This window comes from Mauremys reevesii, linkage group 8, assembly GCF_016161935.1.
Source record: "Mauremys reevesii isolate NIE-2019 linkage group 8, ASM1616193v1, whole genome shotgun sequence".
Taxonomy (NCBI): domain Eukaryota; kingdom Metazoa; phylum Chordata; order Testudines; family Geoemydidae; genus Mauremys; species Mauremys reevesii.
The window spans coordinates 31,995,184-32,016,619 of record NC_052630.1 but is presented as its reverse complement, the minus strand read 5'-3'; the positions used below and the strand labels follow the sequence as shown (position 1 = coordinate 32,016,619).

At 42.6% G+C, this 21,436-nt stretch overlaps 1 protein-coding gene and 1 long non-coding RNA gene across 8 annotated transcripts in view; one reads left to right on the top strand and one right to left on the bottom strand.

Moving 5' to 3' along the window:
* The window catches only part of FGF18 (fibroblast growth factor 18), a 94,021-nt gene that overhangs the window by 34,161 nt on the left and 38,424 nt on the right, over positions 1-21,436 (bottom strand). For all 7 annotated transcript variants that reach the window (XM_039485229.1, XM_039485231.1, XM_039485226.1 and 4 more), the window contains exon 3: positions 4,261-4,367. In XM_039485229.1, coding sequence (XP_039341163.1) covers positions 4,261-4,367 — 107 coding nt within the window. The remainder of the gene's footprint in view (positions 1-4,260; positions 4,368-21,436) is intronic.
* LOC120369758 lies at positions 1,220-7,803 on the top strand. The gene is made up of 3 exons (XR_005583381.1): positions 1,220-1,785; positions 4,360-4,433; positions 7,712-7,803. It is a non-coding gene; the product is annotated as an uncharacterized LOC120369758 (long non-coding RNA).

The following is a 21,436-nucleotide window of genomic DNA, read 5'->3' as shown; positions in this document are numbered from 1 at the left end:
GTCAGAGTCCGGGTTAGAATTCAGGAGATCCTGCACACAGACTACTAGGCCTCACCTCTCTCACACTGAAAATTCAATTATAGCAAAAACATTGAGCCCTTAAGCGTCCGGTTAGCTACAAGACATGGAATTAAGCAATATCTAAAATAATTGGGCCAGATTGTCAACTGATGTAAATCAGAGTGTCTCTGATGCTATTGTGTCATTACAATTCGCAGTCAGTATGAAAGAGAAGGGATGTGTGTGCATACACATACACCAGTGTGCACACAGCGGTGAGAGAGAAAATGAGTCAGAACAAATCATGGATATTATCCATTGGTTATCATCCTGTCTGGAACACATAGGAAACCCGATTTTATTTAATATGAAAATCCCAAAACTAGGAGAGATTACTAAGTGAGAAAACTGGAATTGAAATTTTCTCAGCTTTCATTTGTATGGGCCAGAGTGTTAAATCTTTCACATAGAGCGTTCTTCTCCCAAGTGTCGGTCAGAAGCCTGAGTTAAATGGGCATTAACAAAAAACAAACAGAAAACAAAGTTTTAAACAAAACTAACAATTCCCTTCCACCTAAATTGCTCTCTCTTCATGATGTCATAATCCCACTTAGCTCATCAGCGGGCCACATACACCTAGTAAAACCAGGGAAATTAAGACATGCTGTTTCTAAGGTAAAATAAACAAATAACTAAAGCAGAAAACAAATATTTGAAACCAACCAACCAAATAAAAACCTGATTAGGCCTTCTTTACACAACATCAAGCAGCAGCTAGAGAGCATGCACAATTCAATTTGCTTTTCTGCTGCGCAGGTCACTTGTAACAGAAAAACAGTCATTCCCTTTCCAGCACTTGCCTAGTCTCCAGTTTTCATACATTGCACTTGGGACTCCCAAGTTGGGAGGTAGTGGGTCAGCATCTCGGAAAACTCAGAAGCGGCCTGCAGTGACAACAGAGTTAGAATCCTGCCTGTGACACTTTTCAGACCTTTGGCCAATGTCAGCTGTGAAGTCACAAAGAATAACTAACAAGAAAGGAAAAACAGCGAGGAGTCCTTGTGGCACCTTGGAGATTAACAAATTTATTTTGGCATAAGCTTTCATGGGCTAAAAGTGAGTTTTAGCCCACGAAAGCTTATGCCCAAATAAACTTGTTAGTCTCTAAGGTGCCACAAGGACTCCTCGCTGTTTTTGCCAATACAGACTAACATGGCTGCCCCTCTGAAACAAGGAAGGGAGAGCAATGCTGCAAACACCAGATTTTGAGCTGCTGAGAAAGCGCCATTGGAAGCCTGGACTCAGAAGAGCTGGCACAGATGTAAATGAGTCGATGAAAAAGAAAAATGAAGGCTGCTCTTTTGAACCCTGAGGATTAATCTGTTTGCCTGCAACATAACTAGCTCCAAGGCAGGGAACGAGCCCAGTTTCTGAAATGGTCACTTTCGTCAGACGTTCCAGCTGCGAATAACAACAACCTGCTCCGATTTGTAATACCCTTTGTAGGTGATTATGGGAAACAAAAAAGAACTAAATTCAAAGCAGGTTTTCAACTGGGGAGAATCCAAAAATGCTGACTGAGGAGGAGAACAAAGCCAGATGGCATCTGTTGGTATTGTTACGGATTATGCAGTGTAAGGCAAGAGGAAACGAGCAGAGAAAAAGAACCAGTTTTGCCTCAAATTTCCACTGTTGCCAGATGGACATGCTGGGGCAACTGCAAAATGATCATCGTGTGCTTCGTATTTCCTCTCAGAACATACTTCGAGATATGCATTAGCCCAGGTATGAATTTTTATCTAACTTTTTCCTCGGGGTTTACTAGCTGTTTAGAGCATTCAATCTAAAAAACACTCCCTCAAACTCTTGCCACAAAAAGAGCTGAAACTATGATACTAATTAAAACCACACTCTTTGGTATCAAGAAGACATGCTGTTATTTTCGTTTGTGCTCTTGAGAAGCTGTTAATATGGGCAACGCGTCTGGAACATTTTCCTTCCAAACAGAATGTTCAGTGCCCCCTCCTGCTCAAGGCGGCATGTTTTATGAACTTGTCAGCAATCTGGATCTTTACTGGAGTGGGGCAAGAAGGCTCAGATATGATATTTACAAGAAAAGATTTATTTTAAAATGAGCTGCTTGCCAGCTTAACATCATGAAAAGCATATTGAGAGAAACTGAAACATCACATTATATGAAGAGAACAAGCTAAGTAATTGTCCTGAATCACACCCAATGAGCCAAATTGTGGGACTGGTTCTGAAAAAGACTTAGGCCTAAATTTTCAAAAGTGGTATCTGGGTATCCGGTTTAAGACATCTAAGGCTCATTGGTTGCTGCCTGCACCATGTGTGGTCATTTGCACCAGTGTAAACGCCACTGAAGCAGAATGGCGGCATTTTACAGTCACTTTACATGTATCTACCTTAGATTCTTACACGGCCCTCACGGCTGTGGTATCTCAACACCTCACAGCCGTTAACATATTTATCCCCACAACACTCCCCGTGAGCAGGACTGTGTTGTTATCCTCAGCATGCAGATGGGGAACTGAGGCGCAGAGAGGCTAAGGGCCAGATTTTTTAAGGTATTTAGGCACCTAAAGATACAGATAGGTGCCAAGTAGGACTTTCAAAAGCACGTAGGTACCTAACTCCCATTGGCCCTTAGGAGCTTTTGAAGATCCCACTAAGCACCTATCTTTAGGCGATTAAATACCTTAAAAAATATGGCCCCATGTTACTTCTCCAAAGTCACACAAGACATCTGTGCCAGAACAGAGAATCAAATGTGGTTCTGCTAAATCCCAGGCCAGGGCCTTAACCAATGAATGATCCTTCCTCTCAAGGTGAAGGGCAATGGTGAATCCAGCATCTAGGTCTAATTTTCCAAGATGCTGAGCATTTGCAAATCTCATTGATTTAAAATGGAATCCCAGTGCGCAACACTTCAGAGAATCAGGTTGTCAGCATCTTAAGTTGGGCACCCAGAATTAATGGGTGCTTTTGAAAATTATGTCTACACTACCCCCCGGATTGATGCTCTGGGTATCAATGCATCAGGGTTGATTTAGCAGGTCTAGTGAAGACCTGTCATATCGATCACAGATCACTCTCCAGTCGACCCCAGTACTCTACCCCGAACAAGAAGAGCAAGGTAAGTCAATAGGAGAATGTCTCTCATCAACCCAGCATAGTGAGGACCCCGCATAAGTCAACCTAAGCTACGTTGACTCTGGCTACGTTATTCTCGTAGCTGGAGTTGCATAGTTTAGGTCAACTTACTGAGGTAGTGTAGACATCAGTCTTTAAAGTAGCCTTTACTTGAATGAGTAATGGTACAGAAAAGCACCCTATGAAAAGACTCCCCCCCCCACACACACACAGTGTCACTCCTGGGACCACCATAGTACATAACATCTCACCAGAGTGGCTAGGACACCTGGTTTCTATTTGGGAATATGGCTTTCAGTGCCTTTGTTGACTCAAAGCAAAAAACTCAGCTTCCCTTTTTCACTGCCACAGGGATAGCCAGTGTTTTAATTCATGTGGTACAGAGGGTGAGTGCTTTTTATGTGCGTTTGGTGGAATTTAACTTTGACAGCCTCCTGCCCAATTATTTAACTTTGGATTCACCAGCAATACAAAGAACCCATGTAAGTTACAAAAACAAGTTAATGAATTAAAAAAAATATGACTTCAGCAAAGAAGTGAAGCTACACAGGCAAATATGTGTAATTTGTTACATGCTTCTATTGTGCTGGGATCCAAAGTAATAAAATATTCCTGTAATGCTAGAACCGTGGGGCCCAGCCCTAATAAGATGTTCAGATTCCAGTATTAGTTTTGCTACAGTATATTCTGACTCTTGTTATTAAAACAGGCACTACACTGCTAACCTCTCTAACATGTTCCTAACATTTTTTTTTTTTACCACCAAGGTAAAAGAGATTTATATCATGTAATGCGAGTGCTCAATTGTTTTTGAGATGCATACATCTTTTGTCAATCTATGCAACTGTAAAATGGAAACCTGTGCATACCCAAGGCATCAGTAATAAAATCCCGGTGGTTGGCTGCTTTATTTTATTGTGGGGGAAGGGTTGGTAAAGGGATGGACTGCTTTAAAAATTCCACATTCCTCAAGTCCTGCTTTTCATTTGGGGTTGACAGGCAAAGTTCGGAACACATCATTACGGCTTCGCAGTCACTGCTAAAGGTAATGCTCATGTTACAAATGAATTAATAGAAAACACTTACCTTCCCCACTAGCTTGCCTTTCCTGTTCATGCAAAGGTAAAAGTCTGTCTCTTTCCCTTTGATCCGGACTTGACTGCCAAATGTGTCTGTTTCCACTAGAAGCTGGGCTTGTAAAAGGAAGAAGAAAAAAGGCATTTACCAGCGCAGTCAGACCAAGTCATGGCATGAATGAGGTAAGTCAAGAAGTTCTCCTATGTCCACCTGGATCACTAAATGAAGACACAGTCCATATGGGGGGAAAAAAAACACACACAACCGACCAACCCACACACCTTACCACAGGCTGAATTCTGCTCTTGGTTACACAGGTATAAATCTAAAATAATGCTACTGACTTCATCTGATTACCCCAGATTTACATCAGTGTAACTGAGAATTTACACACACACACTTTTACTGCCCAGATTAACAAAGTTATATTATTATTCTTGTGTGGGGAGAGGAGTCCCCCCCGTAAAACATCATGTGAATTACGTTCTCAGGAATGATGCCATTAACAGCAAAGTGAAAACTAAATTCATTACCACAGGCCAACGTGTGGTGTGCCAGCCCTAACCGAGACAGACAAAAGGGCACTTGGTTATCATGGCCCCTTCAGGCTGTGGCAATTTCACTGAAACCAACAACAGGGAGCAAATTAGTACCCATTGCTTTGGTGCCTTTTTTGATGAGGACGCTGGCTCTTTAAAAGTCCTGTATGCATCCCCTGGCACACTCAGGAGCCCACCAGCTACCACTGTGAAAATCCTGTGGGGCAGTGTCTAGAACCCTGCCCGTGATAGGGTGGGCATTTAATGCCTTACACAATCTAACCTGGTCACCATGTTGGAGTGCAGAGTTTCCCTGGCCCTGCCTCCATGGTGAAGGATGTTTTATGTCTCTGTGCAGTCCTAAGTTAATGCCACTTGCCATGTCACAAGTTTTTTGTCAGAGATGGGCCAAAATTGGCATCCAGGCCTGCAACCCATCGCTACAACCACCCCCACAATGGGGAAGCATTTAGATCCAGAATTTCATTTTGTTTCATTACAGAGTTAGGGGCCAGCTGCAACATTCAAATCAAGACCAAGGTTAAAGCCGAATCATCCTCCCATAAAGTTTGGGGTGTTCAAATCCGGCCTTTTGGCCCAGGCCCATCTCTAGAGATCAGAATAGAAAGCGGACATGATAGAAATATAACCTGAGAAAGTCTACATGTCAGTGCATGGAAACCCGGGCCCTGTACTGGAAATTCATACAAACTAAATCTTACCCTAAAAATACAGCTATGGCCAAACATTGAAGAATGTTTGATCTGTGCTACAGAAAGTCACATTCTTTTTGACCTTCATATTTCAGAACTGTAAAACCCTCTACGATCAAATATGTTCACTGTAAGGATTTACCAAGGGGATAGAAATACGAGTTTGTTTCATTTAAGCACATTAATATTTTTCCCACTTGTAAAGTCAGAATTTGGCTTTTTCAGCAATGTAAATATCACAAAACTTTAACCCTCAATGGAGATTTCCTTCTGCAGCTCAGACAGAGATGTGATTTTTGGTATTTTTATTCTTACGATTACCAAATGTTCAACAGATGCTTACATTTATTTAGATTCTTCATTTGTTAAAAGGGTATCCCGTGAAATTAAACCTATATCAAGGCAGAGAGAAATTATTGTTTAAGTGTCTAACAGCAGATGGATGCAACATGTATGTGTATTATATATATTTCAGTGTCTAAGAAATGTACCAACCTACTTGATCACTGGGGCTGGTGGGTCAACTACTGCTGATTATTTGGACCCTCCCTCAGCTGAGGGGATGGGCACCAAGACCCACCCCATTTGGTCAGGGAGGGGCCAAGGAAACCAGAAATTGACATTGTGGGAGACAAATGTCATCCCACATTTGCATCTGACGAAGTGGGTATTCACCCACAAAAGCTCATGCTCCAAAACGTCTGTTAGTCTATAAGGTGCCACAGGACTCTTTGCTGCTTTTTTGGGAGACAAAAAAGAACAAATAAGGACGGGGTGCAGGTCACAGGGTCAAAACAAGGGATCCAGAAGAGGACACCAGGCAGGGAACCCCCGATAATGCCCACTGCTCCAAGAAGGTGTCCAAGGAGTTAGTTTGGACACCCCTCAGAGGAACTCTGCCCAGATGAGTGAACAATTAAGGGACCAGAAAATAGTGTACGTGGAAGCTCTGGAGACTGAAGTCCTCCATTTATCTACAGACCAGGGAGGGCATAGGCAACAACAATACAAGTTACCTCCACATTGACAGCATGCCTCAACCTTCTTCTGGAAGCACTGCCTCTGTGGGCTAGAGAGTAATTCATTCTCCCTGTCCATTCAGTTCTCAGAGCCTCTGTTAAAACTACTAAGTGTGATGCTGACCATCAGGTAACAACTCTTGGTCACTTTGGTTTGAGAATTCAAAAGGGCAACCTAACAATGAAAAGACTTCATCTCCCATTACCAGTTCCTTCAGTCACCTATTACCCCTCTGATGGCTTTAATTTTGGAGATAAGCAACCTGCAGCTTTTTAATCCAAAGGATTGTTTCACTAGGGCAGAACATAGACGTGAACGCAGCGTAGGTTAGAAAGCAGAGGACACACCATGTCACCTTCAAACTACAACATGTATGAGTAATATCCAGGCTGATTTTAATTTGAAAAATATCACCTTCAAAAGAGGCCGGTTCCCTGCTGTGAAAATTAAAACCATCTGGACAGAGTAATTTCCAATAATTAATCTAGCTCTCCTTTGACACGGCTACTAATTAAAATATGATACCCCCTCTTTTTTGCCAAATAAAGAATTTAAATAAAGTTTAAAGATCTAGTAAAATAATGTAATAATTTTATAAATAAATTGAACTTACCTTTCCTCCTACTCTCCCTGGGCTGCAGAAGGTTATGTCTGTGCCCTCACATCATCATGCACTAGTACCCAAAACAGAAACTGAGAGCAGCAGCCTTGACGGGAAAATATCAAGAGTGACATTTATACCAATAAAAACAGGCCCCCAACAAAACCCACAAAGGGGTTCTCAAATTCTAGAAGCAGTTATTTCAGCCAAGATTTTCAAAAGTGGGTGCCTATAGTTCAGCTCCTGAGTGTATATTTAGGACCCTAAATAAGAGGCCTGGTTTTCAAAATTGCTGAGCACTCAGATGCTCTCCTTGAACTCATTGGGAGCTGACAGGTGTTCAGCACTTTCAAAAGTCAGGTCAGGCTTATTTAGGTGCCTATATATGGACTTAGAAGCCTTACTTTAGGCACTCACTTTTGAACATATTGGCCTTGTACTCCTCGGTTGTTAAAACGTTATTAGCTGAAATTAAACTTTTATCCAGGTGAGATACAAATTATTGTTTAGGAAGCTAACTGCAGGTGGATTTACAGTTGTGATTCTTTTTCATGCTTGAGTTTTTTAATTATTTCTATTATTTTTAGGGACCATGACACATGCTGGATTGACAACCCACCAAAGCTCTGTCCTGCTTCCAGGGAAATCAGTGGAAGTTTTGCCACCATGTGGACCAAGCACAGATAATTGCATAAACTTCTATACACTGCCTTGCCCGTGTGTCTCAATGATTTTCTACAGGCCAAATCTTGTTCTCAGTTACAATGATGTAACCTCATGGAAGTCAGTGGGGCTACTCCGGATTTCCCATGGTATAACCAAGGGCAGAATTTGGCCCTCCGAATTCTAGAAGTTGAGAGGCCAATTCAGTCTCGATGGTCTATTCCTGCCTTGATCTCTCTGCTGACACTACCAGTCACAATGATGGTTTCTGTGATATGGACACATATCCACCAGAACCAGGACTGATGTTACCAGCTCATTGCATATAGGCTAGACAAACAAGCATGAGACAGTAACAATTTTCAATCACCACAAACATTCAATGAAATGCTTGAATGCAAGTTTTCTTGAGATACCTCTTGGATAAAATCTCTATGTCTCCACAAACAGGTGGAGGTAATTTGTAGGGGAATTTTTCCTAGATTTTCTGTGGGAATTATTAAGAGAGGATTGTAGGTTTCTCCCCTGCTGTACTTTTCTGCTAGACGGCTCTGCATGACATATTGCTTTGAACCCAATTAATCTCTAGGTGCGCTGTAGGGAGATTGCAATCTTCATATTACTAAGCACTGCACTCCAGTCTGTACATCAGGTATTATTGTTTAAATTCTTTGACAGTTAGATATTCTGACATATTTTTTAAAAAAATTCTTTAGAGGGTAAAATCTTCTGCTACATGCTTTTCCCTTATTGGCCCATTTAACCTAAACCTTCCTGAGAACTCCCACTGGAAGAAAGTGGAATTCCTCACATGTCTAGGTGAAAAGGATTGTAATTATATATATGTATGTATGTTGAAAAGCTATCTTCCAGCTAAGAAAACATTAAGTCAGGGAGATATTTGAAGGTGGTAAAAATATGCCAACTTATCTTTCAAATATTTCCCTTGAGTGGGAGGATGGGAACCAGAAAGGAACGGAAAAGGCCAAGGCTTGGCTTGCCTATATCATAAAACCTTAGGTTCTGTCCAGTTTCGCTGAGGGAAGGCAAAGGAGATACAGATACGTTTAGCAATATAGGGGGAAAGGTTGGTTGGAGCAGAGGTGAGGGGACTGGCTTCTTGCAAATATGTTTCTCATCAAGATCTGACTTTAAGCACCCACAAAGGATCTCCACCTGCTCACTGAAGTCAACAATTTTGCTATTGACTTCAATGGGAATAAGATTACCCCAAACCCAGATGTCTGAGGTTTGGGAAGGGACCATTATGACCATCTATTCTGACCTCCTGTACATCACAGGCCAGAGAACATCCCCCCAAAAATTCCTAGAGCAGATCTTTTAGAAAAACATCCAAACATCCACTTGGATTTAAAAAGTGCCAGTGATGGAGAATCCACCATGACCCTAGGTAAATTGTTCCCATGACTAACTACTCTCACAGTTAAAAATATATGTTTTATTTTCAGTCTAAATGTGTCTAGTTTCAACTTCCAGCCACTGGATCATGTTATACTTTTCTCTGTTAGATTGAAGGGGACCATCATTAAATATTTGCTCCCCATGTAGGTACTTACAGACAGTGATCAAGTCACCCCTTAATCTTGTCTTTGTTAAGCTAAATAGATTGAGCTCCTTGAGTCTATTGCTGCAAAGCATTTTCCAATCCTTTAATCATTCTTGCAGCTCTTTTCTGAACCTTCTTCAATTTATCAACATCCTACTTGAACTGTGGACACCAGAATTGAACAAAAGATTCCAGCTGTGGTTGCATCAGTACCAAATACAGAGGTAAAATAACCTCTCTACTCCTACTTGAGATTCTCCTGTTTCTGAAACCCAGGATTGCATTAGCTCTTTTGGCCTCAAATCTTCTATTAGGCCCTCCCAGTAAAATGATCAGCACCTGGAGTTCAGATGGCAAATGTGGCTCCCTGACTTATGGACTCTTGAGCACAACTTGAGCTTCAAAGTGGCTCTGAGTACCACCTGCTGCAATGTCCTTCAGAGGGCTGGCAGATTTGGCCAGAACGCAGGGATGCTGCAGCCATGCCCACTTTCCCTGGTCACAACCCCTGAATCAGGAGCCATGAGGAAGAGGAGCATGGAGCCAGCTATGCAACCCAGAGATTCACACGCACGTCTTCAGCAGGCAGGTTAAACCGGCTTTACCAACAGAGTCCCTCATAGGGACCACAATCTGACACCTGATCTCACATTTTTCTGGTTAGCATCTTGAATTGTTACTAATTCAGTGAAACAATTTTTAGAGAACACACAAAACCCTTTTCAGTTAATGAATGTAAATGATTTACGGATAAATTCAGGTTGAGGTTGTCTGACTTTGACCACAACTTCTGCAAGGGAGAGCAGCTTTCCAGTTCAGTTCATCTAAAGCAGAGAGTGAAGGTGGAGTGTGCTTTCCACAAACCTCATCTACCATGTCTAGCTCTGCCTTGTGACAGCTGTAGAAAATAAGATTTACTTTCTTGTAAGACCATATCTTCTGATGAAAAACCCAGGATTGGTAAGGAAGGATTCATATGTACATCCATGCTTAGAATAGTTGAAATCTGTTCAAACACAGTTTGCCCCAAGAAAAGTTGAATCCTATTACATGACCACAACATATGATAGAATGACCCTGTCTCCACTTCACATTTATGACATAATGAAGAGGGAAGCATGCCAACATTATGTAAAGTCTGTGGGGTGCAATAAAACCTGCAGGCCCTGAACAAGTGAGAGAATCTATGCTGCACACATATTGAAATCGTATTTGTATATTTGCATATTTCTCAAAATTTATCATCCCGGATGGTAAAGCCTACATGACCTGATTCTCATCTCACTTATTCCAGTACAAATCAGGAGTAACTCTGGTGAAGTCAGTGGAGTGACCCTGGTGTAAAACTGCTACAAGTGAGAGAAGTACCGGGTGCATAGCCCTTGCCTACACCCATTATATTTAGTAATCTTAAATTATAAGATTAACACAGAGTGTATGTTAAATTCGAAAACCAGGGACAGACCCACTGGTTCATTCCTGCTGATTTGTGCCACTTCAGTGGTAAAAAGCAATCACAATGCACATCAGACTCCAAGATTTGGGCTGATGTTATTTTTTATCATGACTTTACGCAATAATATACTGTCCAGTTCTGTATCTGGGTGAATTTAAAGGGAGTGACCCTAAAATTCTGAATCAGATGTAGAATTCCTAAAAAAAAGGGGTCTCTGTTTCAATGAGATTTTCTTGTAGATGCCCTAAGGAACCAATAATTCCAATGGATAAGAGGTTCAACTTTTTCATACTTATATTTGTGTGGGAGTTTATCGAGTCAGAGCCCAATCCCGCACACACTTTCACACACAAGTAATGCATCTCATTGGCTTCAGTGGAGATCAGAGGCAGCAACTCTCCCAGATGAACTAAACAGGTCCCTTCCCTCTGAACAAGCCAATAAGAACTGTGCTAAGCTCATCTCAGGGAAAACCACTGACCATATTTTACAAGGACTTGTCTTCAAAGGGTCTCATCCAAGGGCAAGATGTTCTCTGGAGGAGTGTGTCAAGGCATGCTATTGTCTCTACCATGGGATTTTCCATTCTATTTTATTCAGGTTCTTATACCACCCTCTTCACCATAGTACTGGAGCACTTTCCAGTAGTGTAGTAAGTGCTATGACGAATATCTGTCACACCAGTATGTTCTTCAACTCCAAACATGTTCTCTCCTACTTGGGCTCAAACATAAAGGGACACAAGCACAAGAATGCAAATGTCAGCACCAAGGACACCAGAACATACTCAAGGGATGAACTTGACTTGTATCTCTACTGGATGTCAACGGTCTTAGATCAGGGATGCATCTGACTCAGTGTTCCCAGAGAGAGCTCTCATCTCAGCCCAGCATGAGGATATGGAGAAGAGCTACACAATTATGGAACAACGATGTACACTTTTTCAGACCCACCCCCTCGGTCTTCCAAAAGATGGCATAGATCTTCAAACGGATGATCTATCCCCCCACCCATCCATTGAGCTATCACTATTCACCAGTGCTTCTGAAGAACTTAAACAGGATAGGCTAAAACTTGAAGCCCTTAATCAGGTCCTACTTTAGCAAAATTCTCATTAATTTAACCAAAGCAAGGATAGAATAATAACTAAGTAATGCCATTCGGATTTGGTCCAGTTTTAAAAGTGATTTTTTTGAGGATAATGCTCAAGCTATAAGCCACATGCTACAGGCCTGATTGTCCACTGACTTGAGCCCCCAGACCTATTTACTCATGTGCAAAGTGAATGCAAAACGTTGCCATTATGAGTGGATAGCCTTTTGCACCCATTTTGCACAGGCGTACATGCATCATAATGGGGCCAGTAAGTAAAGAATCAGCCCTGCAACTCATGGAGGTGTTTTGTACCTAATTCACCATCAGCTAAAGTAAAAATATATCAGACAGGTGTCAAAATTCTAAACACACTTATTTCAGCAAGATCCAGTAGAACGGCAGTGAGGCGATAGGCCACAAGCTGTAAAAATCTGTTGGTGTGGCAAGTAGGGACAAGCAATCTCTGGATTGAGCTTTACCACCTCCAACTGTCCTATGACTAAGAAGCAGGCCTGGAAAGTGAAAAGTAAGATTTAGAAACTGAAATTCCTCCATCTCAACAGGGTGTCGTGCTTCTCCACACACTACTCAAGTGGACAGTATTTCTACAGAGGCAGGAAAACTGCCTGAAAAGCAGCCAGCTTCAGAGTCTGGAAGTAGTGATGGATGAGCCTCAAAAGGTTCAGAAATTCTATTATGCTTGAATAAGCACCTAAAACTAACGTCCTTGCTCACGCACATGCCCCTTGACTCAGTGAAGACCAGTAAATAAGGACCTTAAAATTTGGGCCCAAATGCTTGGTAGAACCTTATGCAAGCTATTTGAACCTCTTGGGTTAGAAATCTCATTAGCACTTCTTGCTCCCCATGGGAGTAGAAAAATACCATGAGAGCAACGTTCTTCTTGGTATTTTGGCTCTTTTGTTTCCAGTCCCAGCCAAGACCAAGAAATGCTGATGTACACAATAAACAAACCAAGAACAACAATTATGTAAACTTTACGAATCTTCTTCCTCAACGTGATTTTAGTTCTGCCCAATGATTCATGTCAGATCAGATTTTCTCTGAACTACGTTGCCTGTCTATCTTTGGAAGTTTGGTGGTTGGCTGCTCATCTCCAGCCATGAAGTAGGTGTGATGTTAGCACCACTATATCCTCTTACCAAGGAGTCGCAAACACATAAATCTTTCAGCGTGCCAACACCACGATGGCTTTACATACTCCAAAAAGTCAGTCTGTCCAGTTCCCACTGTTAATATAAATATATGGAGATATACCTATCTCATAGAACTGGAAGGGACCTTGAAAGGTCATCGAGTCCAGTCCCCTGCCTTCACTAGCAGGACCAAGTACTGATTTTGCCCCAGATCCCTAAATGGCCCCCTCAAGGATTGAACACACAACCCTGGGTTTAGCAGGCCAATGCTCAAACCACTGAAAAATCTGTTGCATATTGAAAGTATTGGTTGGATTCATGCTACAAGCTGTGCCTGATATAAAAAGATGTTATTTTCTCTGTATGGTGAGCAGGTTTTATTACTCTGTACCCTCCAATAAAAGTTGAAATTATGATGATTAATTTTACGGATGGGAATATGTGTGTGTTTGTACATTTTCTTAAAAGGGCTCATTGTAACTTTTTTTCCCCCAGCAAGTGAGAAGTATGCTGAAAAGAAAGTTGCACTATGCTACTGTATCTTCAACAGGATTCTTGTGGCTCTGGAACTCAGGGAAGAAAAGGCAGTAACATAATCTAATGCAGCCTGGATTGAATGTGGGGAGGATTTTTTCACTTTTTAAAATTAAAAACAGCCTTTGTTATGACAAATGGATGTGAAAGTAAACGAAAATATATTCGGCCTTGATCTTTAACCTTCACACTGCTGCCGTGTAAAGGATAATGTATTATAAGTGAAAGTGGTGAAGTGCTACATATGCTACAGTAATCTTCAGACAAAAAATTATAACATACCCTCTGTTCATTTTGGGGATAAGGGCCGAAAAGGAAGAGCAAGGAGTTTTCCCTCTGCAGAGCCAGGGTCCATAGAGTCCATCTTCTCTAGGGACTTGCATAGTTTGGAACATTATGGGTATTTCCAGCTGAATCAAATTCTTATTTTAGTGGAAGCTGCTCTATTCTATTGACCTGGTAAAAATAAATTCTCTCTCAGTACACTAAAAACAGCAACAACAACAAAAACAGGCACCCAAACAACCTTAGCTCTGCCCTCTGGCACTATGCAATAACCATGCAATTACAATTAATGCATTTTAGCATCTGTGGTCCCACATTAGAGGACACTAATTTTTAAAGACATTATTTTGTTCATATTTTTGTCCTTGTGGGGTCACTACAAGACAGTTATGATTGTTTGAGTGTCTTTTGATGAATTTTAACTGTATGGAAATTTTGAAGAATCTGTTACTTCATTACTGAGATCATCTGGGACTGTAACGGGGCCGGACTCACCCCGGCGGCGCCTCCTGCTGGTCGTCCTCGGGAATTAGCTCAGTCCAGCGTTCGGAGCGCCCTCTGCAAGCCGGTGATCCGCCTGTCTGCTACTGGCCCCCGTGTCCCTCCCAGGACCCCAGTGCCCCTTTAACTGGGTCTCCCCCTCCCAGGGGAACCCCCCACCCTACTATCCCCACTTTGCCTCAGTGTTGGCTACTGCCAATCATTCTCTAGCCCCACGTCCTGGGGCAGACTGCAGTATCAGCCTGTTCATCACTGGCAAGGAGGGTTTGGACCTGCTGCCTTGGCCTACCCCTGGGCTGCCCTCTGCAACCCCTAGTACCTGTTTGCCCTCTGCTAGGCCACAGCCTGGGGCTTTCCAGGCTGGAGCTCCCCAGCTCCTCAGCCTGTCCCCAGCCCTGCTTCACTCAGGTACCGGTCTAGCTCCCTGCAGCCAGGCCCATCTCCTTCTGAATACAGATAGAGACTGTTTTTCTTCTGGCTCCCCTGGCCTTCTAATAAGGCCCTGTTGCTCAGTTTGGGGCATGGCCCCAGCTGCAGCCACTTCCCCAATCAGCCCAGCCTAAAGCCCCTTCCCAGGGATGTTTTAAAGCCCTAAAAGGGCAGGAGCGGGTAGCCACCCCGCTACACGGACAAAAAAGGTCTAATACAGGATGCTAAATTTCTGAAAGGACCCCTTTTAAATCTAATTTTAACTCAATCTTATGGATTCTCAGCACATTAATTCAGTACTCAGATAATAAATGCTAAAATTTAGCAGAGGATATACCATATTCTTTATACATAACAGAGCGTGAATCCCTGCCATTAAGTGAAAAAGTTAACCCATCTTTAACTATTGAGGCACGACCAATGTCTCTATAAAATCTAAAGGAATTCAGTGATCTCCAGGGTTCTTTCTTTGGGTTTAGATGCTGGACATTGATAGCACAATACCTGTGTATGTTGTTTGCTGTGTATCCTATCTATCCCAGAGACAGGCCAAAGCCACCAAAACCAGAGAAGATCTGCCTTCACCTCTGAACTTCCGTGACATTCTGGGTGGCGGGGTGGGGATTGGATCAGGGTTTTGATTTGGGCTCAACTCTATTTGACACCGTAGGTGAAGGATTTTTCAAGAAAGACCCAAATTCTGCCCTGATTTACACACCATGTGACCCAGCTGAAGCCAATTCAATTGCATGGGCAGCAAGTTAGAGCAAAATGTGGCCCTTTCATTTGACTAAATATTGATGTTTTATTATTATTTATGCTTATTGATCTTTTGCTAGGCAAACGTTTGGTGCTAAGGTGACCTTTTGGAGGTTGCAAGTGAACGTAAATGAGTCCTCGTAGAGGGAATTATCCTCGAAGCAAGGGAAGACACACTAACGGGAGACAGGGTGTGAGAAGCTGGCAATGCTAAGGCCCAGGCTATGCCTGTCCTTCCATGGATAAACAGCTCTTTCAGACTCCAGGGCTCTCAACCCAGAACCTTTCACCAGCAGATAATTCACTTTAAAAAGCAACCTCAGAAATAGATGCCTTCTCCAGCACGCATTGCTGTACTGGCCCGGAGCAGGTCTCTTCTCCTTTATCGTGCCACCTCATTATCCTCGGTTATTTTATCCCCTTTTGTGATCTTTAAGCAGAGAGGAGTGGAGATGCCCTCAGCAGCTGAAATGAGGCTGAGGCTACCAGTGTAAAAATATCTCTGTAACAGATGTGTGAGTGCACTGTGGGGTGAAATGCATTATAGACAGAGTCGTGATCACATTTTCACCTGCTCATATTGTGCACATCTGGGGCCCACTGGCAAACAGTGTGGCTGCAGCGTGGGAGGTTCCCTGCTCCAGAACTCCCCTCATGCCTTTCAACTCACCTCTGTGCGTCTCTTCCCCACCCCAAGGAGGTTTTATAAATAGGTGAGTTGTGTTTTAAAAATGCAGCCCTGACAGCCAAATCTCTGACCTAGTTTGCAATTCCAAGGAGCAGGGCTGTTCACTGGACTTCTCCACAAGAGCAGGGGGAAGGAATCCTCCTTCCAGGCCATGCAACAGCAGTGGAGACACTTCACAACTGCTATTGCTGCTGGTGACTGGTGACTTCTGCAGGGTCAAATGATTGGTGATTTTCACAGCTACAGATCTTCCCTAATGCACCCCCATGCTGGAGTCTATGGTGAGTAGGTGGACCACCTGCACTCAACTGACCTCACATCCCACTCTGCCTTTAACACAATGTAACTGCACAGGTTCAACTGGGTCATGATCTTCTGAACCTGCAGAGGATGAGCAACAGTGAGTCCTTATAGAATAAGTCTGTATATTTTGAATGCATTCCTCTAGGAACCCTACATGGTTTACAGAATATCTACATCAAAATCACTTTAGCCAATGCTGAAATGAAATTGTTTCTGGGGATGGAACATGGCAGGCAATCTATGCCAACAGCACTATACAAGAGCTTTTGTGGGGGAAGTGAAGAATGACTTCACCACCTCAAAGTTCAGGGGAAGCAGATGAACCAGTTAATTAGAAAGAAGAAGCAACCACAATCTTCACTATGGGCTCCTGAAGAGGAGACTGGGATGCTGAAAGAAGAGTGAACTGGCCATCAGTTCATCCTAAATCAGTAGAAGACTCACCAAAGAGAGGGAGCAGCAGACCACCAGGCCTCTCCCTTCTCCAAGAAAGATTCTTAGTGAGCGATAAGCGAAGGTTGTTTGGGGGTGGGGGTGGCATGGGGACAGAAGGGAGAGTTATAATTGGAGACTCGAGGTTTCAGAGAATATTTGGAGTGTTTATCACAATCCCTCAGACCTGGTGTTCTGCTTCAGGCTCCCTCCCGTTTGAGGAGTTAAAATTCATCCCCAAATGTGCAAAGATGAACTGGAGACAGAAAGACAGGATGCCAGTGAATGAGAACAGTGGGTGGCCAAACCCCTGCTGCTAGTGTGCTCTGTATACAACAGGCACAGCCAAGTGTGTCTGGCAATTTCTCCTTCTCGGCAACAGACAATTATTTCACTCTAGGTGTATGAATTGTGCATTCCCAGGGCCATTCTCAAGGCGAGTCAACCAGCCATGTCCGCTAACAAAAACCACTCTCCGTGACACGTCGCTCTCCTTGCTCTCATCTCCTCACCAGGTTTTTCAATGTTGTCCTTCCTGCTGTGGCATTTGCAGCTCTCAAAGCAGCAGGTCAAACATCCTCAAATCCTGTCTTCCGCAATTCCCTCAAGTTTCCACAGCTTCTTTGCCATTTTCCTACTGGACTTCCAAGTGCAAGCAGTATTTATTGGGTAGCAAAATGACCCTTTGGCACTGGTGGTCTAGAGTGCTTGACGTTAAGTGCTGCTAATGCGTTTTGCATTAGTGCTTCGGGGCAGGAAATCTCAACTTCCAGTGCCAAGGGGTTAATTATAATTTATATAGCGAGATCCTAGGCTGAGGATTTTTTCAGCTAATTAAAAAGTACAATTACCTCTGAGAATCAAAGGGACTTTGGTACCCAGCTTATAGAAATGGCTTATGAGCATTTAATACACAAGAACATCTAGGCTTTTCACTTGCTGAGTCTCCAATTTAGAAATTAAAGAAAAGAACATCTTATTCCCAGGTTTTTCCATTCTCATGTACTGGGGATGTCTTGTGCAAGCTATTGCAATATAGTAACATTCTGTATTGGTGCTTTAGAGGACCTCATAATAATACTTTGTACAGACACATCCCCTGTCATTCAAGGATCTTAGTGTGTTTTCTGTGTGTTAATTAATGAAATCTCATAACATCCCTTGAGTAAAGAACAAGTCAACTGACTTGGCCAAGGTCGGACTGCAAATTTTTCCCTTATTCCTCCCACTAGATGGATATTTTTTACTGTATTATCAGTAAACAAAGGACAATGGACAATGTATACAGTTACCAAGCACCGTATAATGTGGGGATTCAGAAGAGCAACTTGGGGAAGTGAATTTTCAGCAAATGTATGTTTATTTGCCTGTGTTTCCCATGTTCTGTCTGACAGGACAATATAACCATATGGGACCCATTTCCAAGAAGCCTTGGTAACTGTGCCTGGAGATTTTACATGGGCACACTGGGTAGTTAGATATACTATCACCCAGTTTTCAGATACAAAGGCCCATCTGCACACACAAAGAGGTTCATTTCCAAACCTCCACTATTGCACAAGCAAGTTTTGGGTATGTGACTCTTGAAGCCACCCCCAACTGACTCCTCAGCGCATGGAATCTCTCAGGGCATATGCTGTTCGGTCCAGCAAAGCAGCACAGCTTTGGGCAGGCTCACACTTTTTTTTTAAGAGCTATTCAATCACCTCTCATAATCTCTCTCTGTTGGCTGCTTTCCTGTATGTTTGTGCAAGGGCTACAGCCAACCCTGCTCTCTCTTCCCCATAACTATTGGAGGTGTTTGCAAAGGAATCAGGTTGATGTCACTGAATATTCTGAAGTATGAAAAAAAGTTTAGTTTGAGGCTAAAAACAAAGATTCTGTGGGACTCTTAAAGCCCTCCTCTGGGGAGTCACTATAGTTACATACATAACACAGGCTGTAATCTCAGCTCAACTTGGCTCACACTATCTGAATACGTATTCCATCATTCATTATTTTTTAGGGAGGTGGAGGGCTATTTCGCTCTGGGAAATTAAGCACTACAGTTGGAAACCGATATATAATTGTCAGCAGACCACATAGGCTGCAGGCAGTCACAATGCAGGCTGTCTTACACTTTCATATCAGCAACTTTCACCCTGACCTAAAAGGTAGTTCAAATGTGCATTCTAGCTGAGTGCTGACAATGCAGACTACTAATTTTTCTAAATGAGACGGGATAGGTTTTGGAGCTGATTTGAACTGCTGTCCACTTGGACTGGAACTGAGGCATGGGCTGCAATTAGAAACTTCATGTGCTAGTACCAACAGGGGTCCTCAGGATGGGGAAGCTTGACTATCACAAACCCTCTACCAACACCCGGACTCAATCTGCACTGGTTTACTTGGTTATTCTTTGATCTGTGTCCCATGCTGAAATCAGCAAACTTATGCATGTCACTGTTGCCATAGAGTTGGGGAAAGTAGCAAAAACATAACATGTATAAGGCATTATTGTTGGGGAGATAACATAGGGAAGGACTCAGTGCAGTTAGATCTGTAGATTAATATACCTCATCTCAAAGAGAGTCTGAGGAGAATTTGAAATTGACATTCGAGAGCTTGTGACTTTGAAAAAAATGCCCCTGCTCTTTAAGTCTAAATGTTTTGTTGACCAAAACCTTCACTTAATGGTCAGTTGCAATATTGTAGTCCAAGATGTATTTCCATTCTTCTAAACCACTCCCTCTCAATAGGCTGTTGTCAAGGAACAAGCATGTTGATTTAATGAAACCTCTCATGGCAAAGATCTACCAAGAAGCCATATGATTCTTTAACAAATACAATGCTAGCTGTATTTTCACACTGTACCACAGGAGGTAAAAATAGGATACTTGCTTTAATTGCAGGACACTAAGTGCAAATTAGGAAGGCTTTCCCATTTAAAGGCAGAGAATCTCAGGGGGAGTTTAATAAGACCAGGGAGGTGCTCCTTAGAGAGTTTGTTATTGTATACAGGAAGGGGTTAATCAAAGGAGAGAGAGGAAAATATACAAGATCTACCATATGGCCAATGCTAGTGAGGCTCCACTGAAGGGAAAAATAAAGATTGCAGCAGGGTTGCATCCTCCTGATCAGTAAATCTGCAGGATCTTTCCTAACACCTGGTGTTATAATGAGCACTGGTGCAGAAGAGAAATTAATAGCTTGAAAAGGAGCCTGGCATGGCCCTGGAAAAAGCAAGATGGGAATTACAAAATGTCACTCATGTTCATGGCTCAACCCGCTAACCTGCAGTGGGGCTCAGTGGATGGGACCGCTAAATGTTATTCTAGTCCCAACATGTGTTGTATTTAACTAACAATTTGGCCGAGAGAGAGAGGAAGGAGAGGTAGATCCAGAGTATTCCAGTGTTACTTTTCCTCACAACTTGACATTTATTGAGAAAGAACCCAAAGCTCCAAAGCACAGATACAATACAAACGCTGACACTGAAATTCACAGCCCTGCTTCTTTTCCAACAGGGAAAATATCATACTGACCGCAGTCTGTTTGGAGGTCAAACAAAATCAATAGCCTTTCTCTAGTCTGTCTCTAAGGTAAGCCTCTTTCAAAGACATCCGGAGAAAATGGATCAGCTTTTGTTGTTGTTGTTGTTGAGTGAGGCTTTTCTTAGTTGCCAAACATTCATATGAATATAGGAGATTCCTTCCTCCCCCAGCGTCCTGATAAGATTGTGGCGCTGTCATAATATCCCATCCTTTTTATTACACAGTGGATGGGGTTTGCAATTCTTGGGGAGGGAGCCAGGTTGGAAACTGCATAGCACTTGGTAAGAGGGACGGGGGAAATAAATCAATGAATCTGATTGATCAGGGGTTATATTTAAAGCCGGTCGTCAATTAGTTTAACTCAGGTTGCAGCTAAAGAGCACAGCAATTTAGCCCCAGGAGCTGAAATTTGCTGTCTCCCCTCAGTCTCTTCCTGCTGAGAGACTGAGAGACAGATATCAGTTTTAGCTGGGTCAAACTGCAAGAAGATGGTTTGTAGCTGAAAGTCACATTTGCAAAGTTAGCTCTGAGAGAGCAGGATCAATAGGAGAGACAGCGGAAATTCTAAGGCAACCCAGAGAGTTTGGGGAGGAATCTTAAGAGTTTCAATCAGGCCAAGAAATGTCTATCACCCAAAGGGCCATGTAGAAGATTTAAGTCCTTGAGGAATGAATGAAGATTATAAAGCATCAGTCACTGTGCCTGTGGGTAAAATGTGCCTCTCTAATCCACATTGCTGACCTTTTATCCCTACTGGTCTATACTACAGACTATATGCTCGTTTTCCATGAAGAGCTTCCACCAACTTGAATGCACACCCCACGCTCAGGCAAAAGGCAAAATGTTCAGCAGAGATGTGCAGGACAAAGTGGAGAATTTTCCCTTTTTTCCTCTATTTTTACAAAATACA